At 45.2% G+C, this 19,129-nt stretch overlaps 1 protein-coding gene across 3 annotated transcripts in view; it reads right to left on the minus strand.

Moving 5' to 3' along the window:
- The window catches only part of DPP6 (dipeptidyl peptidase like 6), a 1,015,511-nt gene that overhangs the window by 564,898 nt on the left and 431,484 nt on the right, over nucleotides 1–19,129 (minus strand). Inside the window, exon 1 of one of the 3 annotated variants that reach the window (XM_017957361.3) lies at nucleotides 11,855–12,292. The exons of the other annotated variants lie outside the window; for them this stretch is intronic. Within the exon in view, the coding sequence (XP_017812850.3) occupies nucleotides 11,855–11,911 (57 nt within the window). The 5' untranslated portion in view covers nucleotides 11,912–12,292. Of the gene's footprint in view, nucleotides 1–11,854; nucleotides 12,293–19,129 lie in introns of those variants that run through there. 3 annotated transcript variants of the gene reach the window in all.

Here is a 19,129-nt window from a genome sequence, read left to right on the forward strand (position 1 = left end):
AGCCACATGTCTAAGTGAATTTAATAAAGTCAAAAACTGCAGACTAATTGCTACAACAGTATCTTATTTTCTGTCCAATTTCAAGCACAGCAGCAGTAAAGGAAAAGTAAACTACTTTATTCAGTGCAGCAAACCCACTTCATAGGAAGTAAATCTGTGTCCATTTAGCAAAGTCTCTCCTGTAGCCAGATTGATGGGGGGCAGGAAGACAGCCAAAACTTTGACCCAACTGATATAATCATGCTTCTGCTTCTTTATACCTTGGGATACTGTAATTGCCATACTAGTAACAGTCGCAGCTGTTATTAGTCAAGCACTTGCTCAGTGTGGAAACTGAGGTTACCCAACTTGTCCAACGCTGCCTACCTAGCAAGTGCTAGAGCTGGAATTTAAACTCAGACCTGTCTGAATCCCAGGCTGGTGCTCCTTCTCCTGTACGACAATCTCCCCATTGCCCCCATTCTCCCAAACTGTACAAGCTACAGTTTCACTAACTAATTCATTTCTTTGTAAGAAAGCATTTCACCCTGTCACCCGCACCTGAAATCTCTCCTGAACCTACATTGACTCATTAAAAAGTTCTACAAACTTCCCCAAGCCAGACCCAGTAGAGGGCAACTGAGGCAAACATTCCAGAACTTTGCATTCCTCTGATCTTGATCCCCCATCTTTATTCCCTCAAAGCACTTCTCCAACCTGAGAAATAGAGGATCAACCTAAATGTTCAAATCAGCTTTTTCTCTGCATCGGAGAGGGTAGTTCAATTAGAACTTATCTTTCCACTTCAACAACTCATTTCAGTGTATGGAGAAGACTTGAAGCTTCTGTTTCAACAACAAAAAAGGGCTTTGGTGATGTACAATGCCCATTTTTCAACAGTTCTTTGATTTCTGATGGTTCTCTTGTTTATCTATACAGTTGGTAAATGAGAGAAAATTCACTTATCTTACAGAGATGACTCACAGCAAGACTGAATGTTGATGCATGACTGGTGGCTGGGGTGAACAGCTGATGCTTCTGTGGTAGAAAAATGCTTCTGGGTGGGAAAGGTGAGGGTAGAGTGTCGGGAAAGGAAGAGTGGCACACTTTAAACAACAGGGAAAGCAAGGTGAGTTAGCAATTCAGAGGAAGATTTGATGTCTCTACAGGGCTCTGAAAATTTGATTCCTTTGTTCAATGGTTCATTTGATGAATAAATAGTAAAACCACAGACCTTCAACTTTGTGGATAACTCGACAGAGGAGGTTTAGAGAGGAGGACACAATTCATTCACTCACCGATTCATTCAGCACACATATAAGTGGGTCACCATTGTGCTTGGTGTCAGAGATGCAAGTAATATGGCATGTTTTGTGTCCTTCAGAAGTTTATATATGTGTGTCAAGGGAAGGTACAGGAAGTACCATATTAAAGTCTTGAGATCTTCAGTACTTGGGGTTCTTAGTCAAACTGCCCCATATGGAGGAGAATACAGTCATGCATCCCAGGCTGAGGCCACCATGTGGTTGAGGACAGAACCATATTCCTTTAGCCTTTAATCACCCGACATTGATCACAGGTCAATTACCTACCACTTATGGGATCTCCTACCTATTGCTCCCTGACCACTCTCCCCGGCCCGCTCTAGCCTCTTCTATGTGCTGTGCCTCCCTAGCACAGCCCCTAGAGGTTATGGCTGCTGGTCAATATCTATGTAAGCTTTGAGCACGGAGTACATTCCGACTGATGTGTCTTAAGACTGTGCTAACTTGCTGGGGACTACAGTGACAACAGAGACACTCAACCTGGAGTCCACAGACAGAAATGAAGGGAATGTGAACCTTAGGAAATCAAAAAACTGTGGAGATTTTTTCTGGCAAGCAGGCCTATGGCTTTCATCAGATCCTCAAAACTGTTAATAAGCAACATACTTTTGGTTCATTTTAAGCCTGTGAGCAAATGAAAGTTCCAGATGTTTCAACATCTGAAGCCCTGCTGGGCCAAACCCCCAATGTGTATAGGTGATGTCCTGGGATTCCTCTCCCTCACACTCGCATATTCCCACACCTGTTGTATAACTACTACCTTTGAGGTTATTCAGCTGTAAGATGAGATTGAAAATTAACTACTGCATACTTCCAAAGCATGCATAATTTATTAACTGTTGTTCACTTTTAAAAATTGGGGAGATAAACAATGGTAACATCCTCATTATTTTCCTTGTTTCAAAAGCAACTCATTAAATAATGAATTACTCAGATATGACAGATTGCTATGAACAACCTCACGCACCCAGCCCTGGTGCAATAAAAAGAAGAATTGGCTATGTTTGTCCATGAGATGTGAAAAGGGAAAACTGCAGTAGGTTTGATTTACCTGGAGTACACAAACGTTTTCTTAACTGACCTCCAGGCGAGAATTTGTTAACCCATTCATACTATCTAATTCCTTTATTTCCTTTGCAGTTTCCAGTTAACAGTTTTTGTGTTAATCTTCTTGGCATATCATATTTCCCATGTTTCACTCAGGATTGCTTGACTTGGAGAAAAAAAGGAGGGGGGTTGTGTTCTCAATTTGCAGCTTGCCAGCTGTATGATTTTTGTAATGTACTCAACCTCTCTGAGCTTGAGTTTTCTCCTGTGCAAATTAGATGTGTGGTTTGTGAGCTGGGTTCCCCATGCTCTGGGGCTCTGCTGACATGTCTCAGGGGCACTAGGCCAGCATGTTCACCACCTTCACATGCCAGTCTTGGCTTGCTTCCTTTGGAAAAGGGGTTTACGCTACTAAAACCAAGTCCAAACATCACTGGGCAAGAGAGGCTATAAGATGCTTTAAAAGTCAGACATTCTATGATTTTGTAGAACAAACCATCTTAAAAATGGAACACAAGCTCTGACCAGATGCTGAAAATAAGAAGATTCAAGTAGCATTGGTATGTCAGCATACACAGTAAGTGTTCACTGAACAATAGTTTGAAATCTCCATGCCAAGAACGGCTTTCTGTGTTCCTATATGTTGTTTTTCACAGCAACAGTGTGACAGGAATGATCCCCATTTCATAGATACAGAATCAGTCCAGAACTGTCCAATATCCCTCAGCTAGTAGGTGGAAGAGCTCGGATCAGAAGTCAGGGGCATCTATGCCGAAGCACAGCAATTCTCCCAACTCCCCCGTAAGTTGGCTATTGGAAAGGCAAGGGTCAAGTCTTCATCACCCCAAGCCTAGCAATGAGCAGAAAGAATTAATAAAATGCATTAAGGGAGCTTTGGAGACATTACAGCTTCATGGTTTTTAATGGCAAAATAGTTCTTACCTGCCAAAGTTCTCTTATTGGTTAATCTCTTCTTTAACCAAGTCATATGTGCCATATGACCTGGTGTTCGAGGCATGGTGGACTGCATCAAAATGAACATCAAAATAGCCGGCTCATCAAAATCAGAGCCAGAAAGTGTATTAATAATTATCTTGAGTCATCCTAAATATTTCTTTCTCAAGCTATTCCAAGAAGTACTACATATATATATATAATATATATAATATATGTAATATATATAATATATATGTGTGTATTATATATATGCGTGTGTGTGTGTGTATATATATGCATATATATATATATACACACACACACACACCCCATGTCTTAAAACATCTTGTTGCTTTGAGGTAAACTTGAATTTATTTGTGAAATAACAAACTCTTTTTGCTCTTTGAAAGCCAGAAGTTTCTAGTCCCTTTTTTCACCTATCAGAACACGCCTACATTAAATAATCACATTCACAAAATGAAATCTTGCTGTCCAAGTCACTCCTCTGGTTTTAACTATTTCACAAACACCTGTTCTCTTAAGCAGGAGCCTCTCGTGCCAAGTTCAGACTTCCTCCCTCCCTTCTAGAAATTTACGAGCCCACTGCTGTTTTCCATTGTATGCTTTCAAAACACTTTCATATCACAGTTCCTGTTTCTGTTTTCCCAAGCCATCTCTGTGTGCCCCTGCAGCCACATTCCACCTTTCTCCAGCACACCCCTGGCTGCCCCTTGGGTCCAGGCACCCTGGCTGGGGGCTCTTCTGCTCTCTCCTGACCTTGAGCTGTTCCCATCCAGCTCTCCTTTCCCCCTACCTTAGCTCTCCCATAACTATTTATCAAAATAAAAATCTTCCTTGGATCCAACATCTGTCTGGTAAGTGGATGGGGTATTAGGCAGACTATTAAAATTAAAAATATGTTTCCTTCCCTCTCCCACTCAGAGGCCTGATTTGAGATACATACTTAGTGTCATAATTTTGGAATTCCCAGAGTGAATGCTATAACAACTTCAAATATTCTAAGAAGAATGAAGAATTTCAAGAATCACTGCTAGAGAATAAAGAAATACATTATTTTCATTAACTTGAAAACACGCATCACTACTATTCAAGACCACCTCTGTCGCATATTATTTCCAAAAGACAAAACATGGAATATGCTTTGAATATATTTGGTTGTGATGTTACATCTTGCTGTGGGTAGCCTATTCAAGGGGTTGAACCAATCTTTTAAGAGAATGAGTTACCATTATCTCCAAGAGAAATCTCGTGAGCATGTCCAGAAGACGGACTTCGACCTTTCAAAGTGTTTTGAGAGAGCCTCACCATCACCACAGTGTTCCCATTTTAATCAGCAGATTTGGCTTGTCTCCCATCCCCCTCCACACCCACACACACATGTGCGCACATACAGATATTTTTTAAAAGCCTGTGTTCCAAATTAATAACTTAGCAGCTTGAGATGATGCTTGAGTCTCGTGCAGTTTCACTCTGGGGAAAGCAGTTTTTCTTGAATTCTGGCAGGGGAAGTTAAATCTCTTAAAAAAAAGATCAGGTACTAGTAAAGGAATAATCTATAAATTGTCACTACAAATTTGAGGAGCAAGATTTTATCATATCAGCAACGTGCTTTGTAAAGCCATTGGTGGATCCCAGCCACCAGGATCCCAGCCACCAGGATCCATTCAGGATCCCAGTCACCAGGATCAAAGGGGACCCAGAGCACTGACTCCATGCCTGTGCGTATTATGGCAGTGTTTCCTAAGAAGGAATCGCTGCACATTTCAACACTATTACCATCAAATCCTCCAGGATTTGAGAGCAGAAAGCAGCAACAGGATCTGTAATTTGGTACTTGCCTGCTACAAGACCAACTCTAACGTGAACACAGAATGAACAGATACCTCCAGGATGTGCATAGCCTGTCAGTGATTTAAAGGGTGCCAAGACTGTCCCCACTGTGACCTCACCTTCACTATTCCTTAAAGATGTGACTAAATATTTTTTTCTTCCATCAGGTCTTACCACAACTTTGTTCCTGAAATTTCCACCATTAATAATTGCATTGGGTTTTATCACCAATAGCTACTGTTGAAATTGCAAATGCTCTCAGGAACGTAATGCATGACACCCACCTTACACTTTTTGTTTAATGATTGGATTTGTCTCAGTCATTTAGCAAGGCCCAGGTGGAACAGCGCACGGGGCAGTTTTGATAGAAAGAGTCAAGTATGAGAAAATGGTGCTAAACCATGGGTACCAGTGGAGATTAAAGGCCTACCTGGGATGTGGCAGTAAAGAGTCCTGAAAGGTCAACAACAAATGAGGCATGGGAGTAGGACAGAGAATAAACTTTCTCGATCTGATCACTCTACCTGGGCTGTGTGTGTTGAGACCTCTCCACTCCCCACTTCAAGAAACACATGCTATCAAAGTCAGGAAGGACTTTAGGGTATCAGCCACATGCAGAATTGCACCAACAAACAGGATTGCGATTTACATCCCACCCAGATTTTCTTTTTTCTTTTTCTTTTTCTTTTTTTTTTTTTTTTTTTTTTTTTTAAGACAGGGCATCACTCCATTGCCTAGGCTGGAGTTCAGTGGTGTGATCACGGCTCACTGCAACCTCGACCTCCCTGGGCTCAGCTGATCCTCCTACCTCAGTCTCCTGTGTAGCTGGGAAAACAGACACGCGCCACCACCATGCCTGGATGATTTTTCTATTTTTTCTAGACATGGGGCTTTGCCATGTTGCCCAGGCTGGTCTCAAACTCCTAAGCTCAAACAATCCTCTCTCCTTGGCCTCCTAAAGATTGCAGGCATGAGCCACCGCACCCGGCCCCCCATGCAAGTTGACATGGTTACCTACTTCCATGATTTAAGGCTATGGGGTAACCAAGCCTACATCTTCAAATAAAACCACTTTAGTTTATTTTGTTTTTCCAAACAGCGTCTGAAACAAGATGATACACCACCCACCTGTCTGATCTTTTACAAGCAAGGATGTCAACCATTGACCTCTCAGAGCTCATAGAGAATCACTTTCTCCCCCAAGTATACACTCTTCCGCAGTTTTTAGAACTCTGGATTCACAGACTCACTCTGCCCTCTCTTTCTCAATGACAGAGGGTGCATGATGCCCACTGCAAAACCAGATCAGTGAGTGCCAAACACAGGCACAGCTCATCTCCATAAAAGATAATAACGCTACCATTCTCGATGAGGCAGAGACGGTAACTGTTCATTCCTCTAAGTGATTAGCATCTTAACACTTTCCACGTGCACACCGGAGCTAAGATGGTTTGGTGTAGGTTAATGAAAAGCACCCTCCAGCCCTCACGTGTTCCCCATGGAGCATTTGAAGGTCTCGACTACACCTGCCCTGGTAACCACAGTATCGAGAATGAGGGGCAGGATTTGGTTTAATGGAATGTCAGAATAAACTAACAAAATGCATTTAATGCAGAGAGAAAGCATTTCAAAACAAAACAAAACAAAAACACAGTTTCCCTTGTTTTGAGTTTGGGTTGCACCAAAAGCCAATCTGGGTATGATTTGTCCTTGCCCACCTCCAGGTACGGCCTTTGCTCTCAGTTGTCTGGGCTTTCATTTGATGTGCTAAATGGCACTTGCTGATGTGCACCTTTTGGTAGGTTGGTGACATGGATCCCAAAAGATTGTGAACTACCTGTCGGTTCTCAGAGCACAGCTCATGCCACCTCCAAGCTAGTTGCTTGCTTGCTTCCTCATCATGTTGTTCTCTTCGGTGACAAACAAGGCCCTCCTCTGAGCATAGCACTGCACCAGCTAAGCTGTTTCCCTTCCCCGAAGACTCCATGCTTCTCCCATCAGCTCAAGCACTGCACCAGCTAAGCTGTTTCCCTTCCCTGAAGACTGCATGCTTCTCCCCATCAGCTCAAGGACCCAGTCTGGTGGTCCCAGCAGGGAGCTCTGCTTCTGGACCTGCTCTCTCTAGGATATCCAAGACTTCTGAGTTCTCCCCTCAAATCCTTCACACATCAGCCCATTTTGCAGCCAAACTCATCCTTCTTTCTCCTGGCTGTGGAAGTCCATGAGTCCTAGATGTATTTCTACACAATCCTAAGAATCTGGTGTTCCTATTCTTTAGCAGTTCCTTCAAGTTTTCTTTTTATCTGCAGAGTCTTAGATCATTTAGACCACGCACAGATGGAATTTAATTTACATGAGCATGGCTGCTGCCTCCAATGTCCCTGTGAACTGTGAAAGGGCCACCAACCCCACCCCATGCCCTTTTTGAACTGCAAAAGGACCACCTACCCTATTGGAACTCCTCAATAGTTATGTGCACGTCCTAATATTAAATCTTGTTTTTCTGTGTTTCTTTTCACTTCTTTTTTTCCTGTTACCACATTTATCTTAAATATGGATGTCTCACATTGCCTTTTCCTCTTAATATGGTTACATAAAAAATTTAACTCTCATAATGTTCAAAGTTAGATCCTCTCTTTCAGTATCTACTGCAAAAAGCAACAAGATCAAATTCAGAGAGCAGTGGAGAGGAACACCAGAAATCCTCTTACCAGGACAGTACCTATGTGCCCTTCTGGGAGGCCACCTAACCACTCTCAAAATTCACATGCGTTTTAATGTCCACTCTATGGAATCTGTTGTTTACAAAATTCTATTCGTTTCAAAAAGTTCTTCTGTAATGCTATTATTACATATGTTCAGACACATAATTTAACTCATCAGTTAATACTGGGTCCTGGGGCTCATAATTTAATAGAAGAACAGATACATTGGGGGTTGTCTATTAGGATTTGTGCAACTTGCAGAAACCTGAGAAGCAACAAAACCCAGCAGCCATGTATACAAGGTGTGATGAGAACAGCTGGTTTTCAGGTCTAAGGAAGTTAAAGATGTGACTGAACATATAACCAAAGATCCAAGTTAGCCAGTGGAATATAGGCTATTTCCATGTGAGAGGAGGTTTTTCTGGAGATCTTTTGAGGAAAGACATAATCTCACACATTTGTGAGATTCCTGAGCACAAGAGCATGAACTAGGACCAACGGATGCATTTGTGGGGTCCTTTCCAACTCTGATTTCGTGACACACGAGGTGTGCTTGTGTGTGTTCATGTGTGTGCATGTGTTTGTGTGTGCATGCGCATGCACACACATACATACACATCCACAGAATATGCTAGGAAAAACTTATCCCTGCTCAATATTTGAGCAAAAATGTGTCCTGGCTCATTGCAAGCAGAGGGAATTAATTTTTGTGTCCTCTCTTAATAGCTTTACTGATCGCTGCTTTTCAGTTTTAAATCATTTGAAATGGAGATAGTATGTATTAAAATAAATGTGTACTTTTATTTATTTTAAGAGGAAAAAAAATCTCTTAATCTGGTTTTCTAAGGAAGAGTTTCGTTTGCTTGTGAGAATATGGTAAATTTAAGCCAAACTCGCCTCTGTGTTTTTTCTGGGTCTCACCAGGTTTCCCTCTGTGCAGGGGCAGAGGTCAGGTGCAGCCAATGCTAAGCCATTTTCACCAAGGAGTCTCAGTATCACCTGACTGGCTTCAGAGCCAAAGGACCAACTCAGTTCATTCAGATTAAAGTATATATTGCTTCCAAATATCTCTGGGTTCACAAGACTTCATTTAAAAATAAACTTTAGCATCTCCAAAGAGAAAGAGAAAGGGTCTCCTAGAAGACAATTCTTCTTGTTACTCTGGCTTATTTATTTAGTATCCTTTAAAAAACAAACCCAAAATCCCAAAATACTCTTTTTACGTATTTATCTATCTTTAGCACTTTTTTTTTTTTTTAGCAAATCGAGGTAGAAAAAAAAAACCCAACAATCTCTAATAGTAAAATCTTTTTTTCCTAATTTCTCTCCTAATTTCTGGCCATCCTCGGCACACAAAATTTATTTCCACCCATCACCCACATGTCTGGCTTCTAACTACCAAGGCTGGTAAAGAAACTCACTTTTCTCTGCTCACTTGCTAAGAAGTAATGGGTAGTCTGTTGCAGTAACCAAACAGCTGTGAGGATGTCAGAGATGGCATCAGGCTCCATTCAATCCCAGTTCTCTGGTTAATGCCTCACAAGATGAGGATGTGAGGTGCCACTGAGTTGCTCATTAGAATCAACTCTTGGTGATTTGGAGGCAGTTACCGAGTTAGCAGAGTTTAATGATCCCCTTCTTCAAAACCAAGCCACAAAGCAGCAATCCTCTCTCTTTCTCACTCAAAAAAATAATAATAATTAAAAAATAAAGAAACATATTCATCTTTCCTGGTCTCCCTACACATTCCTACCAGCCTGAGAATGGAGGTATTCCAAAAGTTTCGTTAGCAACAAGGAAAATAAAATAAAATAAAATAAAAAAGAATGGAGAACTCATTAAGAGTTCTGCAGTCTAAACACACAGAATAGTTTTAATGCCTTTCAAAATTATATATAATGCAGGAATAAGAGACCGTCTTCAGGGATTTTATTGTAGGAGGTTATTTACCTCCTTATGTTCTAAGCAGTTTCTCAAGACCCCAGGTAAGGTCTCCTCAAGGTATATACATTTGAAATGTGGGGTCTTTGCCCCCTGTCCCATCTGGCTTATCTTATCCCTGCTGCTCCCCTCTTCATTGTACTTCATGAGGGGGGTCTGTTCATTTTTCAGGGTCCAGGTGACACCCCTCTGAGGAGGGAGAAAAAGGAGCTTCCCAAGTGCATGGGATGAGGACAGCTGCTCCTCCTTCTGGGTGTCCCACCTGCTCGCTATAGCCATGGCTGCCTCTGCTCTTCAGTTTTATACCAGTTTAAGCCTTCTCCAATTGAACAGGTTCAAGGACACAGGATTTCCAATGATAAAAAGGTATAAAATCAAACCAAGAGCTCATAGGTCCTCCAAAACCCACAGCCAAATAACGACTCCCACTCTCCTGGCATGCTGAGGTATCAGGCAAAATAAGAGCAAATTTGTACAGGAAACAAGGGATGTCTTTTACATAACACAGATTGGGCTTCTGCTCCCAATCCTTGGGTGTCGACCTATGAACAGCAATGCCCTCTTTCAGAATTATTTCTTCTCTCCCATGGTCAGGGATGCTACCTGAGTCCTAGTTCAAACCTGAAAGCCCAGCACACACTTATTTCATAACTAAAGAGGGAGGAGAACTGTGATAAAAAGAAACTCAGTTAATTACAGAATGCTAATTTAGTGTGGAAATATTTCTTTATTGAGCAAATAGTCTGTGGAATTTTTGAAAGGAGGAGGGTTTGGTTTGTCTGTTTTGAACCTGTCAAACTATACTGAGCATTAACCCTTATGCACACTGTCACACTGAATATAAAAATTTTTAATGTCCATATTTACAGAATCTTCTTCCCAGATGAAACAAAACTTCATTTAAGTTCCTCAGATGATGATAATGATAGTACTAATAAAATGGCCCCCTTTTATCAATAAATGGGCTTTGAGAAATGACCCCACTAAATACAAATCCAAAGTCATCTTCATGTATGTCTCTGAAGAGTTGGAGTGCAATTCTATCACACAATGTCCTCAAGGAGGCTCTTCACCTTCCTGAACTCTAAAGAGGTCGCCTATCTTTGCCCTAATCCCAGCAAATGAGATCCAACAGCAGCCCTAAAATAAATAGGAGAAGTGAGCTTATGCTGTTGATTTACCACGCTTGAGCAAACTGCTTTGTGAATCTATTGGTGTCTCCCAGGATGTATTTTAATGATCTGCCTGAGGTGAACTGAGCAATGATTAAAAGACAAGAACCCTCAAGATCTTCTAAGAAGGGAATTACGATGTCTACATGCGTGGTGAAGCGGCTGTCTGATTCACCTTTCCTCCCTCACCCCTCAAGCCTCTGCAGACCATGGCCTTCTCAGGACAAGGCGAGCGGCCGCCCTGTGCCATGTGGGACCCATGCAGCCGTTCTTGTCCGCGGCCAGCCCTCTAAACCTGCACCTTCTCGGCCGAGTCCTCCTTCATCCCGACCATCCATCCTTCGCCTTCTCTAGCAGGGACAGTTTGCTCTTGAGGGAAACAGGAGGAAGGGGCCACGAGGTATCCAAAGAAAAGTCTTTTCAACGTACCTCATTTTCTTTTGACTTGTCTTAGAACCAAAGCAAAGTCCTGTTGGAGGGTCAGAACACGCTGATTTTTTTGGCTACACTCCTCTTCCCCCAAGTTACAAAGTACTAGCTGGGAACCTTCCCAGGGAATACGTTCGATCGGGCGGCTTTGTAGAGAGAGGCCTTTGTCCAGAGGTGCTTCACATCAAGTTTACCTTGACAGAGGCTCCCTGTGCCTGTACCTTAATCGTCAAGCCAGGGCACCCTTAGAGAGAGAAGCCAGGGAGAGGAGAGCGGCAGACTCCAGCAGCACCCAGCACTTTACGTCTCCTCCCAGCTTAGTGGCTCAGGGGGCTACAGCGATAAACCAATCGAAAATACAAAATTCTTCAATAAATACATGTCCTCCCTCTCTGTCTCTCTCGTGCACACACATATGCATGCATGCACACGCGCGCACACACACACGGACCCCCAAAAGCAGCATTACCTGTTCCTGCTGCTGCACGGATTTCCCCGAAGCGCTTGGCTCCTTGGCTGTGGTCATGGTCTGTCCAGGCGCTTCCCACCACTGGGGCAGGTGGGGTCTGACGGCGAGTTGGGAGCCACCAGAGTCCAAGCGGTAAGGTGAGGAGGAGTGTGATTTTAGTCCATACTTCCGAAATCACAAGGCTATTTTGGGGAGGGTGGGGGAGGGAGGGTGGGCAGACAAGCCGAGTTTGCTCTTTAAATGCAAACAGCAGAGAGAGGATCCGAAGGAGGAAGCTGCCGCTGCTAAGCGGGGCTTCTCCAATTAGCAACAGCCTCTGCAATCGCCACAGAAACAATGATAACTGCTTAGCAACCGGCAAGTGGCGGCTGGGTGCAGGAAGGGGACCCGAGTGATGCGCGCTGCCTCCTCGCCCGCCTCCCGGCCCGCTGCGCACGGCGCATGCTCCGGCCGCCCGCTCCACCGGGCTGGGGCTGGGGCTGGGGCTGGGGCGGGGGCTGGGGAGGGGGCTGGGGAGGGGGCCGCAGAGGCAGCGACTGCCGAGGAGACGCCGCGCCCGTAGCCACAGCCTGGGTCACCGCATCCATCAGGGCCCCGCGCCGCGCCCGGGTGTCTGAACCTGCGGTCCCCGCGCAGGGCGCGCCAGACAGCGCATACCTGGACAGGGGGCAGGGGTGGCCCCAGGAGGGATGCCCTTTGTTTTTTCTTGGTGCAAAGTGTCTGATGCGTGTTTGAGAAGGAAGGGGGTCTGGGAGCACCGGAGGCAGACAGCTTTTCTGTTTGCCCAGTGGATTTGGCAGGAACACGGGTTGTTGAAATCTTGGCCTTTATTTTCCTTAAAATTCAGAAAACTTATGTTCCATCGTTAGAATCAAAGAATCTACATTTCCCTAAGAAAATCAACCAGGACCTCAAGGGTGTTTGTCCGTTAAAAGAAAGACAGGGAGAAAAAAAAAAAAAAATCCCAGCCTGTGTGATGACCTTACAGAAACATGAGGGCTCCCCGACTGTGTCCTGAGCTCAAGGAGAAAGAGACAAAGCAGGACACGAGATGGCCTGTCTAGCACTCCCTGCCTGAGGGCAGAGGCCGCTGTCCTGTCCTGACCCAGGTACCGCTGCCCCTGCCTGGCTCCCTGTAGCTGAGCAGTTAGTGGGTGGAGTGGAAATGCAGGTGGCAAACTCTAAGGAAAGTGCAATCAGCCAGTCATTTGCAGGTGGGAGTATCTCCTGGCCCTCCAGAAGCTCAGAACTCAGTGCCCAGAGGCCTGGCACTGCTCTTCTGCACTCCGGGCCAGTGTGTGGCCAAGCTCTGTGTTGATGTATTTCCCACTCCTGGTCTGGAACCTGTACTTTCACCCATTGGCACTTGGTCACAGGCATTCACTGGTCTGAGAGTTTAGCCGTTTATATATACGGGGAACTCTCAATAATAAAGTCCTTCAGGCCAGGGCCTGAATTGATTGCTCTAGTCTTTGCACCTCTGTGACGCCCAATATAGTTCCTTACAGAAAAGAGGACAAATAGGCGTGTTTCCATTTAAAAGGTATTGACGATTTCCCCTTGTTCAGCCCCTTTCCAATGCCCAGCACTGCTTCCCGCCCCGTCATTTTACAAAAACAAACCAGCCAGCAAAATGCCAGGCACTGTGTGCTTCTTTGGAATTGATGGCTGAATCCAAATCATGGCAGAGTGGCTGGTCACCTCTACCACGGCCTGAACTTAATTCTGGTCTGAGTATTTATTTGGCACAGACTCTAAGAAGTCTGGGTGGATGGCTGGTAGCTTGCATGATTCGGCCCCAGGGGTAAAGAAATGAAAACCCCGTGTGAAAGCCTTGCCGTGTGGTATGGGTGTGCTCAGCCTTGGTTGCACTGGCTTAGACTCCTGCCCGGGACAGGGAGGTCCAGGGGTGGGTACAGCAGTGGTATCAATTCCCAGCTTGTCTTTGTGATCCTGCCTACTGGGATGCTAGAAACCTAAGTTCTTATCAGCGTTGGTAGGAGGGACTGGGCCAAGGCCAAGTAAGAGTCGGCCTCAGAAGGTCTTCCTACAGTCACAGGTTCCTCAGTGCAAGGTCCCTCCTTGGTCACATCTCTGGCCCCGGGAGCCACTGCAGTGTGAAGTCACCAAGCCAATCTGTCACGGAGGCCCCAGCAGCCAAGTAAATAGGGGTTCACAAAGAAGGGCTGGGTAGCCCTCTCCCAGCAGTCACTCTCCCCTCACACACTTGAAATGCAGTTGACCCCTGGAGGACCTGAGTCACAGGGAAAATCACAGCCCCTGCCTTAAAGTAGGCCTGCGCAGTTTCAGCCTGAGTTGCTCAGGACCTCAGATCACCCTGTCCTTCTGAGACTCCTCTTAAACCTAAAACCCCAATGGTGGCATGTGCCTGTAATCCCAGCTACTTGGGAGGCTGAGGCAGGAGAATCGCTTGAACCCAGGAGGCAGAGGTTGCAGTGAGCTGTGATCGTGCCATTGCACTCCAGTCTGGGTGAAAGGGCGAGACTCCATTTCAAAACAAACAAACAAAACTAAAACCCCAGGGCTGGGTCAAATGTTGAGCCCTCATCTGTTCACATCTTAGGAAGGATTCATCGCTCACCCACTGAGGCCATGGGCTTGACCCAGGAGTGAAGACAGCAGACAGGAGGAAGACAGGTCTCCTTCATTGATTCTAGGACCCCTGACCTAAACCCTAAACTGAGGAGTGGTACCTCGGGGGTGCTCAGCAGTGCATGCTGGGGAATCCATGTGGGTGCGTCCCATTTTACTTCTCAGTAAAGAGCTTAAAATATTTTTTTACACCTGAACAAATACGGATAGAGTGCAAAGTTTGTGGATATTTGTAAAGTGATATATGATCCTTCAAAGGAATGTCCTGCTGGGATCAGATTGCTTGGACTTTGACCAACCAGGCCCTACCAGGGCTCCCCACCTCCCTCACTCATCTACTCTGTCATTCACCCATCTGTCATCAGGAGCCTCCAGGTGGGGAAGTTTAGGAGTTACTGGTGGAGAACCAGGCCAGGTTTTGCCACTCAGTACCTTTCCTTGGAACATTCTGGTACCAGGTTCTCAGCTGCCCACCTTTTTACATACTTGACTTTGGCTGTTTTTAAAAACAACAGAGCGAGATATCCTGCCATTGGTGACAGCATGAATGAACCTGGAAGGAAGATGCCAAGAGAAATGAGCCAGGCACAGAAGAACAAATGCTTTGTGGTTCCACTTCTATGAGGCATCACAAGTAGCCAGACTCACGGAGGCAAAAGGAACAGGGTAGTGGTTGCCCGGGACTGCTGGGAGGGGGAGGTGGGGAGTTGCTAATTACAAGGCATAAAGTCTCAATTATGTGAGATGAATAAGCTTGAAAGATCTGCTGTACAACCTTGTACCTACAGATAACTTGCACACTAAAAATTCATTAAGAGGGTAGATCATGAGGTCAGGAGATCGAGACCATCCTGGATAACATGGGGAAACCCGGTCTCTGCTAAAAATGCAAAAAATTAGCCGGGCGTGGTGGTGGCAAGCTCCTGTAGTTCCAGCTACTCGGGAGGCTGAGGCAGGAGAATCACTTGAACCTGGGAGGTGGAGGTTGCAGTGAGCTGAGACTGAGACACTGCACTCCGGCCTGGGTGAAAGAGCGAGACTCCGTCTCAAATAAAATAAAGAGGGTAGATCTCGTATTAAGTGTTCTTACCACAATGAAATAGACTGCCTTTTATTCATATTTCAAAATTAATCAGTATGCCTCCAGAGAGCAAACATTGTACTTAAGTTTATCCTCTCAAGCTAAAAGTGTTTGCTTATTACTGCAAATACGGAAAGGCCTATCTTTCATTGGAGATCAAAACTAAATCTGCCTGGGCATTATTAGTGCCATCATTTAGAGCTCCGTGGTCAAAGAGAAGGTTAACAACTGACAAATACAGGACGTGTTACCCCCTAAAGTTGTGCAGACCAAGAGAAAATACAAGACTTTACAGGCTCACTTCTAGAAAGCAGCATCTATAAGTATTATGGTTTTCAGTAACTACAGACTGCAGGGAAAGCAATTCAGAGAAGACGTGAGGATGAATCTAGTAGGGGCAAGAGGGGGGAAAAAGAGCCAGACTTCACTCCTTTCCAGCGCCTTGCACAGAAGAGGTGCTCAGTGAGTACTGACTTGGCGTCAGACATACTTAGCAAAGAAAGACATGACGTGCTGACCTGCCCTTAATCATAACAATAACAATGGCCAAGCTACCTGCAGCAGTGTAAGTGCTAGATGGCTAATATCTGACCTCACACCTCCAGCAACTCTACGAGGCAGACTGTTATTTCCCCTATTTTACAGGTGAGGAAATTGATATTCAGAAAAATTAATACGAAACCCAAGGTCACTCAGAGCAAGTAACTCATAGCAGAACATGAACCTTGGCAGTCTAGACCCTAAACCACCATATAACATCGTCTGTGTGTGTCTGTGTCCTAATCTGTCTTCTTATAGGGACATCAGTCATATTAAATTAGGGCCCACCCATAGGACCTCATTTTAACTTGATTTACCTCTTTAAAGACCGTATCTCCAAATATCATCACATTCTGAAGCGCTGGGTGTTAAGACTTCAACACATGGATTTTTGGAGGACCCAATAGCCCATAATAATGATTACTATCCCCATTTCACTTATGAGGGAAAGGAGACTTGAACTGATAAGAAACTCTTCCAAGTTCACAGTCAGCAGAAAATGGCAGAGTTGGCATTCATATCCAGAGGTTTGATCGAAACCCTTGCCCCAACCCCACACACACATACACACATCCTGTGTCTCTTCAGATCCTTCCAAAGTGCTTGGGCAGGAGATCCAGCCCCAGATTCTCCAAAGAAGTTTAAGACATCTCAAGTCATGTCTGTCTACTCCAGCTTCTGCTAAGAAACAGCCAGCTCAAGGGGTCTTGCTATGACCTTGACTCTGGGCCAGTGCCTCCCTTTGTGTCTGGGAAGAGTTCCAATTTGGTGGAGCACAAGTACCTTGCAAGGGGCATCTTGGAAGAAGTGCTGATCTCAGTGCTTCCCTAGTGAAGGCTCCTTGTGTCTGCAAGTAAAAGCACTTCCATTTTGCAGCTAAGTACTCTCATGGCAGCCAATAAACACACTTCGCAAAGACTGTACCAGGGCCTGATGCTCAGCCAACACAGCTCTTCTCTGTGCTCGCTGGGCACAGGTACCCCATGGTGCCTACGGGAAGCATGGAGGCAGGCCCACCTGCCAACCGGGGACTCCAGCAGCCACTTGTCTTGCCATGCTATTCACCTCCCACTCCCATGGGCACTTTTGCCCAGTTCTATTAGCAATCTCTCAGACACCTGCAACCAGCCTGCCAAGTGGATTGGAGGCGCAATCAGTCCTATGCAGGTGCAACTAAGGAGAAGCTTTTTCACCTGGGAAAGCCAATCTAGCCTTAGCCGTTCTCTCCCCTCCAGATGTGTGTGAGTAGGGCTGCTGGCAGAGGCACAGCTAATTAGGTTTGTCTGTAGCCGTGCAGGCCTGCATCCCTCTGCAGCCTGATGCAATTTCTCCCTCTTCTGATTGACACTCACCTTGCCCTAAGTAGACAATCAGCTGTAGTCGCTTTGCTTCAAATATCGTTTAATCAGCAAGTGTTGACCCAGGACCTACTATGTGCAGACGAAACCCCTACAAAAAGCAGGCTGACCTGCTGCAGGAAGATAGAGATCAGAATGTTTTTAAATTGTGAGTTGTGATGATTTTGGATTGTAAGTCTTTGCCATCTGCAAGAGAAGTCACTTCTTCTAACTTACAATTCCCCAAAAATAAAAATGAATGTGGGGCAGCAGGGCACAATTCTTCTGGAGTCATGCCAGGATCCAGAGAAACTAGTTGGAAAGAAATCAAACAACAAACAAACAAACAAAACCCATACTTTTTCTTCAACTCGTACAAACACTGAACAAGATCAAGGTGGGATGGAATTGTGGATGAGGTTTCTGGCCTGAGGACCAGCTTCCCAACAATCCGCCACTGCGTGCCCACTGTCACCTCAGACATTTCAACTGGAAATCTCCATCTCCCAATAAGGCGTTCTTGCTGCACTCGGAGGCTTGTTTGGGTTTGGTTTTGGTTTTCTCTTGCATGCCCATTACTTAAATGCTGAGGTTCCTGGAAGCTGCTGGGTCTACGTGGTCAGTGCTCACCGGGGTAAGGAGTCGTGGGCAATCCAAAAGCCAGCAGCCCTTTGAGGGAAGGGTCTGGGAAGACAAAGGAAAGGATCTAGGAAGAGAAAGAAAGTGCACCAAAAATGGACCCAAATCACCTGTGAGAGCCTTACAGCCTGGTAAACCTCACCTGGGGAGGAGGAAGTCTCTGAAGCCAAATTCAATTCTCAGCTTGCAGAACACGTCTCTTGTGTCCACTAATCTAACCCTGGGAAATTATTTCTCGTTCAGTAAGAATGTCTGAAAGAAGAACCAAGGCGATTTGGTGTGGGCAGGGAGGCCGAGGGTCTCACGGATGAGAACACAGACCAGAACCAGGCCTAACAAGCAAGACTGAACATCTGGGCCCATTTTGTCCACACTTTAAATTATAGCTGGGAGAGTTAACTTGGCCCAAAGGCTGTCCCTCCCCCAGGCTTCGAGAAGAAGAGCTTCCTCTTGGTAGGATCAACCAAGAGAGCTGCAGGGGCCACGGCTTTCCCTCCCAGCAGGGTATGGACGGTGAGGGTTGGCTGGGACAGAGTTCCCAAAGGCCCTAACCCACTCATCGCCTTCCCCCCATGCTTCAGAAACTACTGCTAGAGAAAAGGATACAATGCTTTTTCTTTGGTGAAAAGAAAACGGGTACATCTCTTGAACTAGAAGTGGGAAAAGGCTAGAGTCACACCCGGGTGATCTGGGGCTTCCTTCGTTTTAAATTGTTTCTTTATTTGTAAGAAAAATAAGAATGTGGAGGTGCAATAAGAACACAGGCACATCACTTCTGGGTAGTTTAATGTCTGCCTGCCCTTCCATGTCCCTTCTCTTGTGTTTCCATAATATTAGAATGCTGTGGATAAGGAGTACATCCCCCCACTGCCCCGGAGCCCTCTAGATGAATGGGCTGCACATGCAGCAGGGGCTTCCAGAGACACAGAACCAATTGTATGTGTGTGTGTGTGTGTGTGTGTGTGTGTAGAGAGAGAAAGAGACAGATTTTTAAGGATGGTGGATTGTGGGGACTGGCAGATGTGAAGTCTGCAGGGTAGGGCAGCTGGCTAGAAACGCTGGGAA

This window comes from Papio anubis, chromosome 4, assembly GCF_008728515.1.
Source record: "Papio anubis isolate 15944 chromosome 4, Panubis1.0, whole genome shotgun sequence".
Lineage (NCBI taxonomy): Eukaryota > Metazoa > Chordata > Mammalia > Primates > Cercopithecidae > Papio > Papio anubis.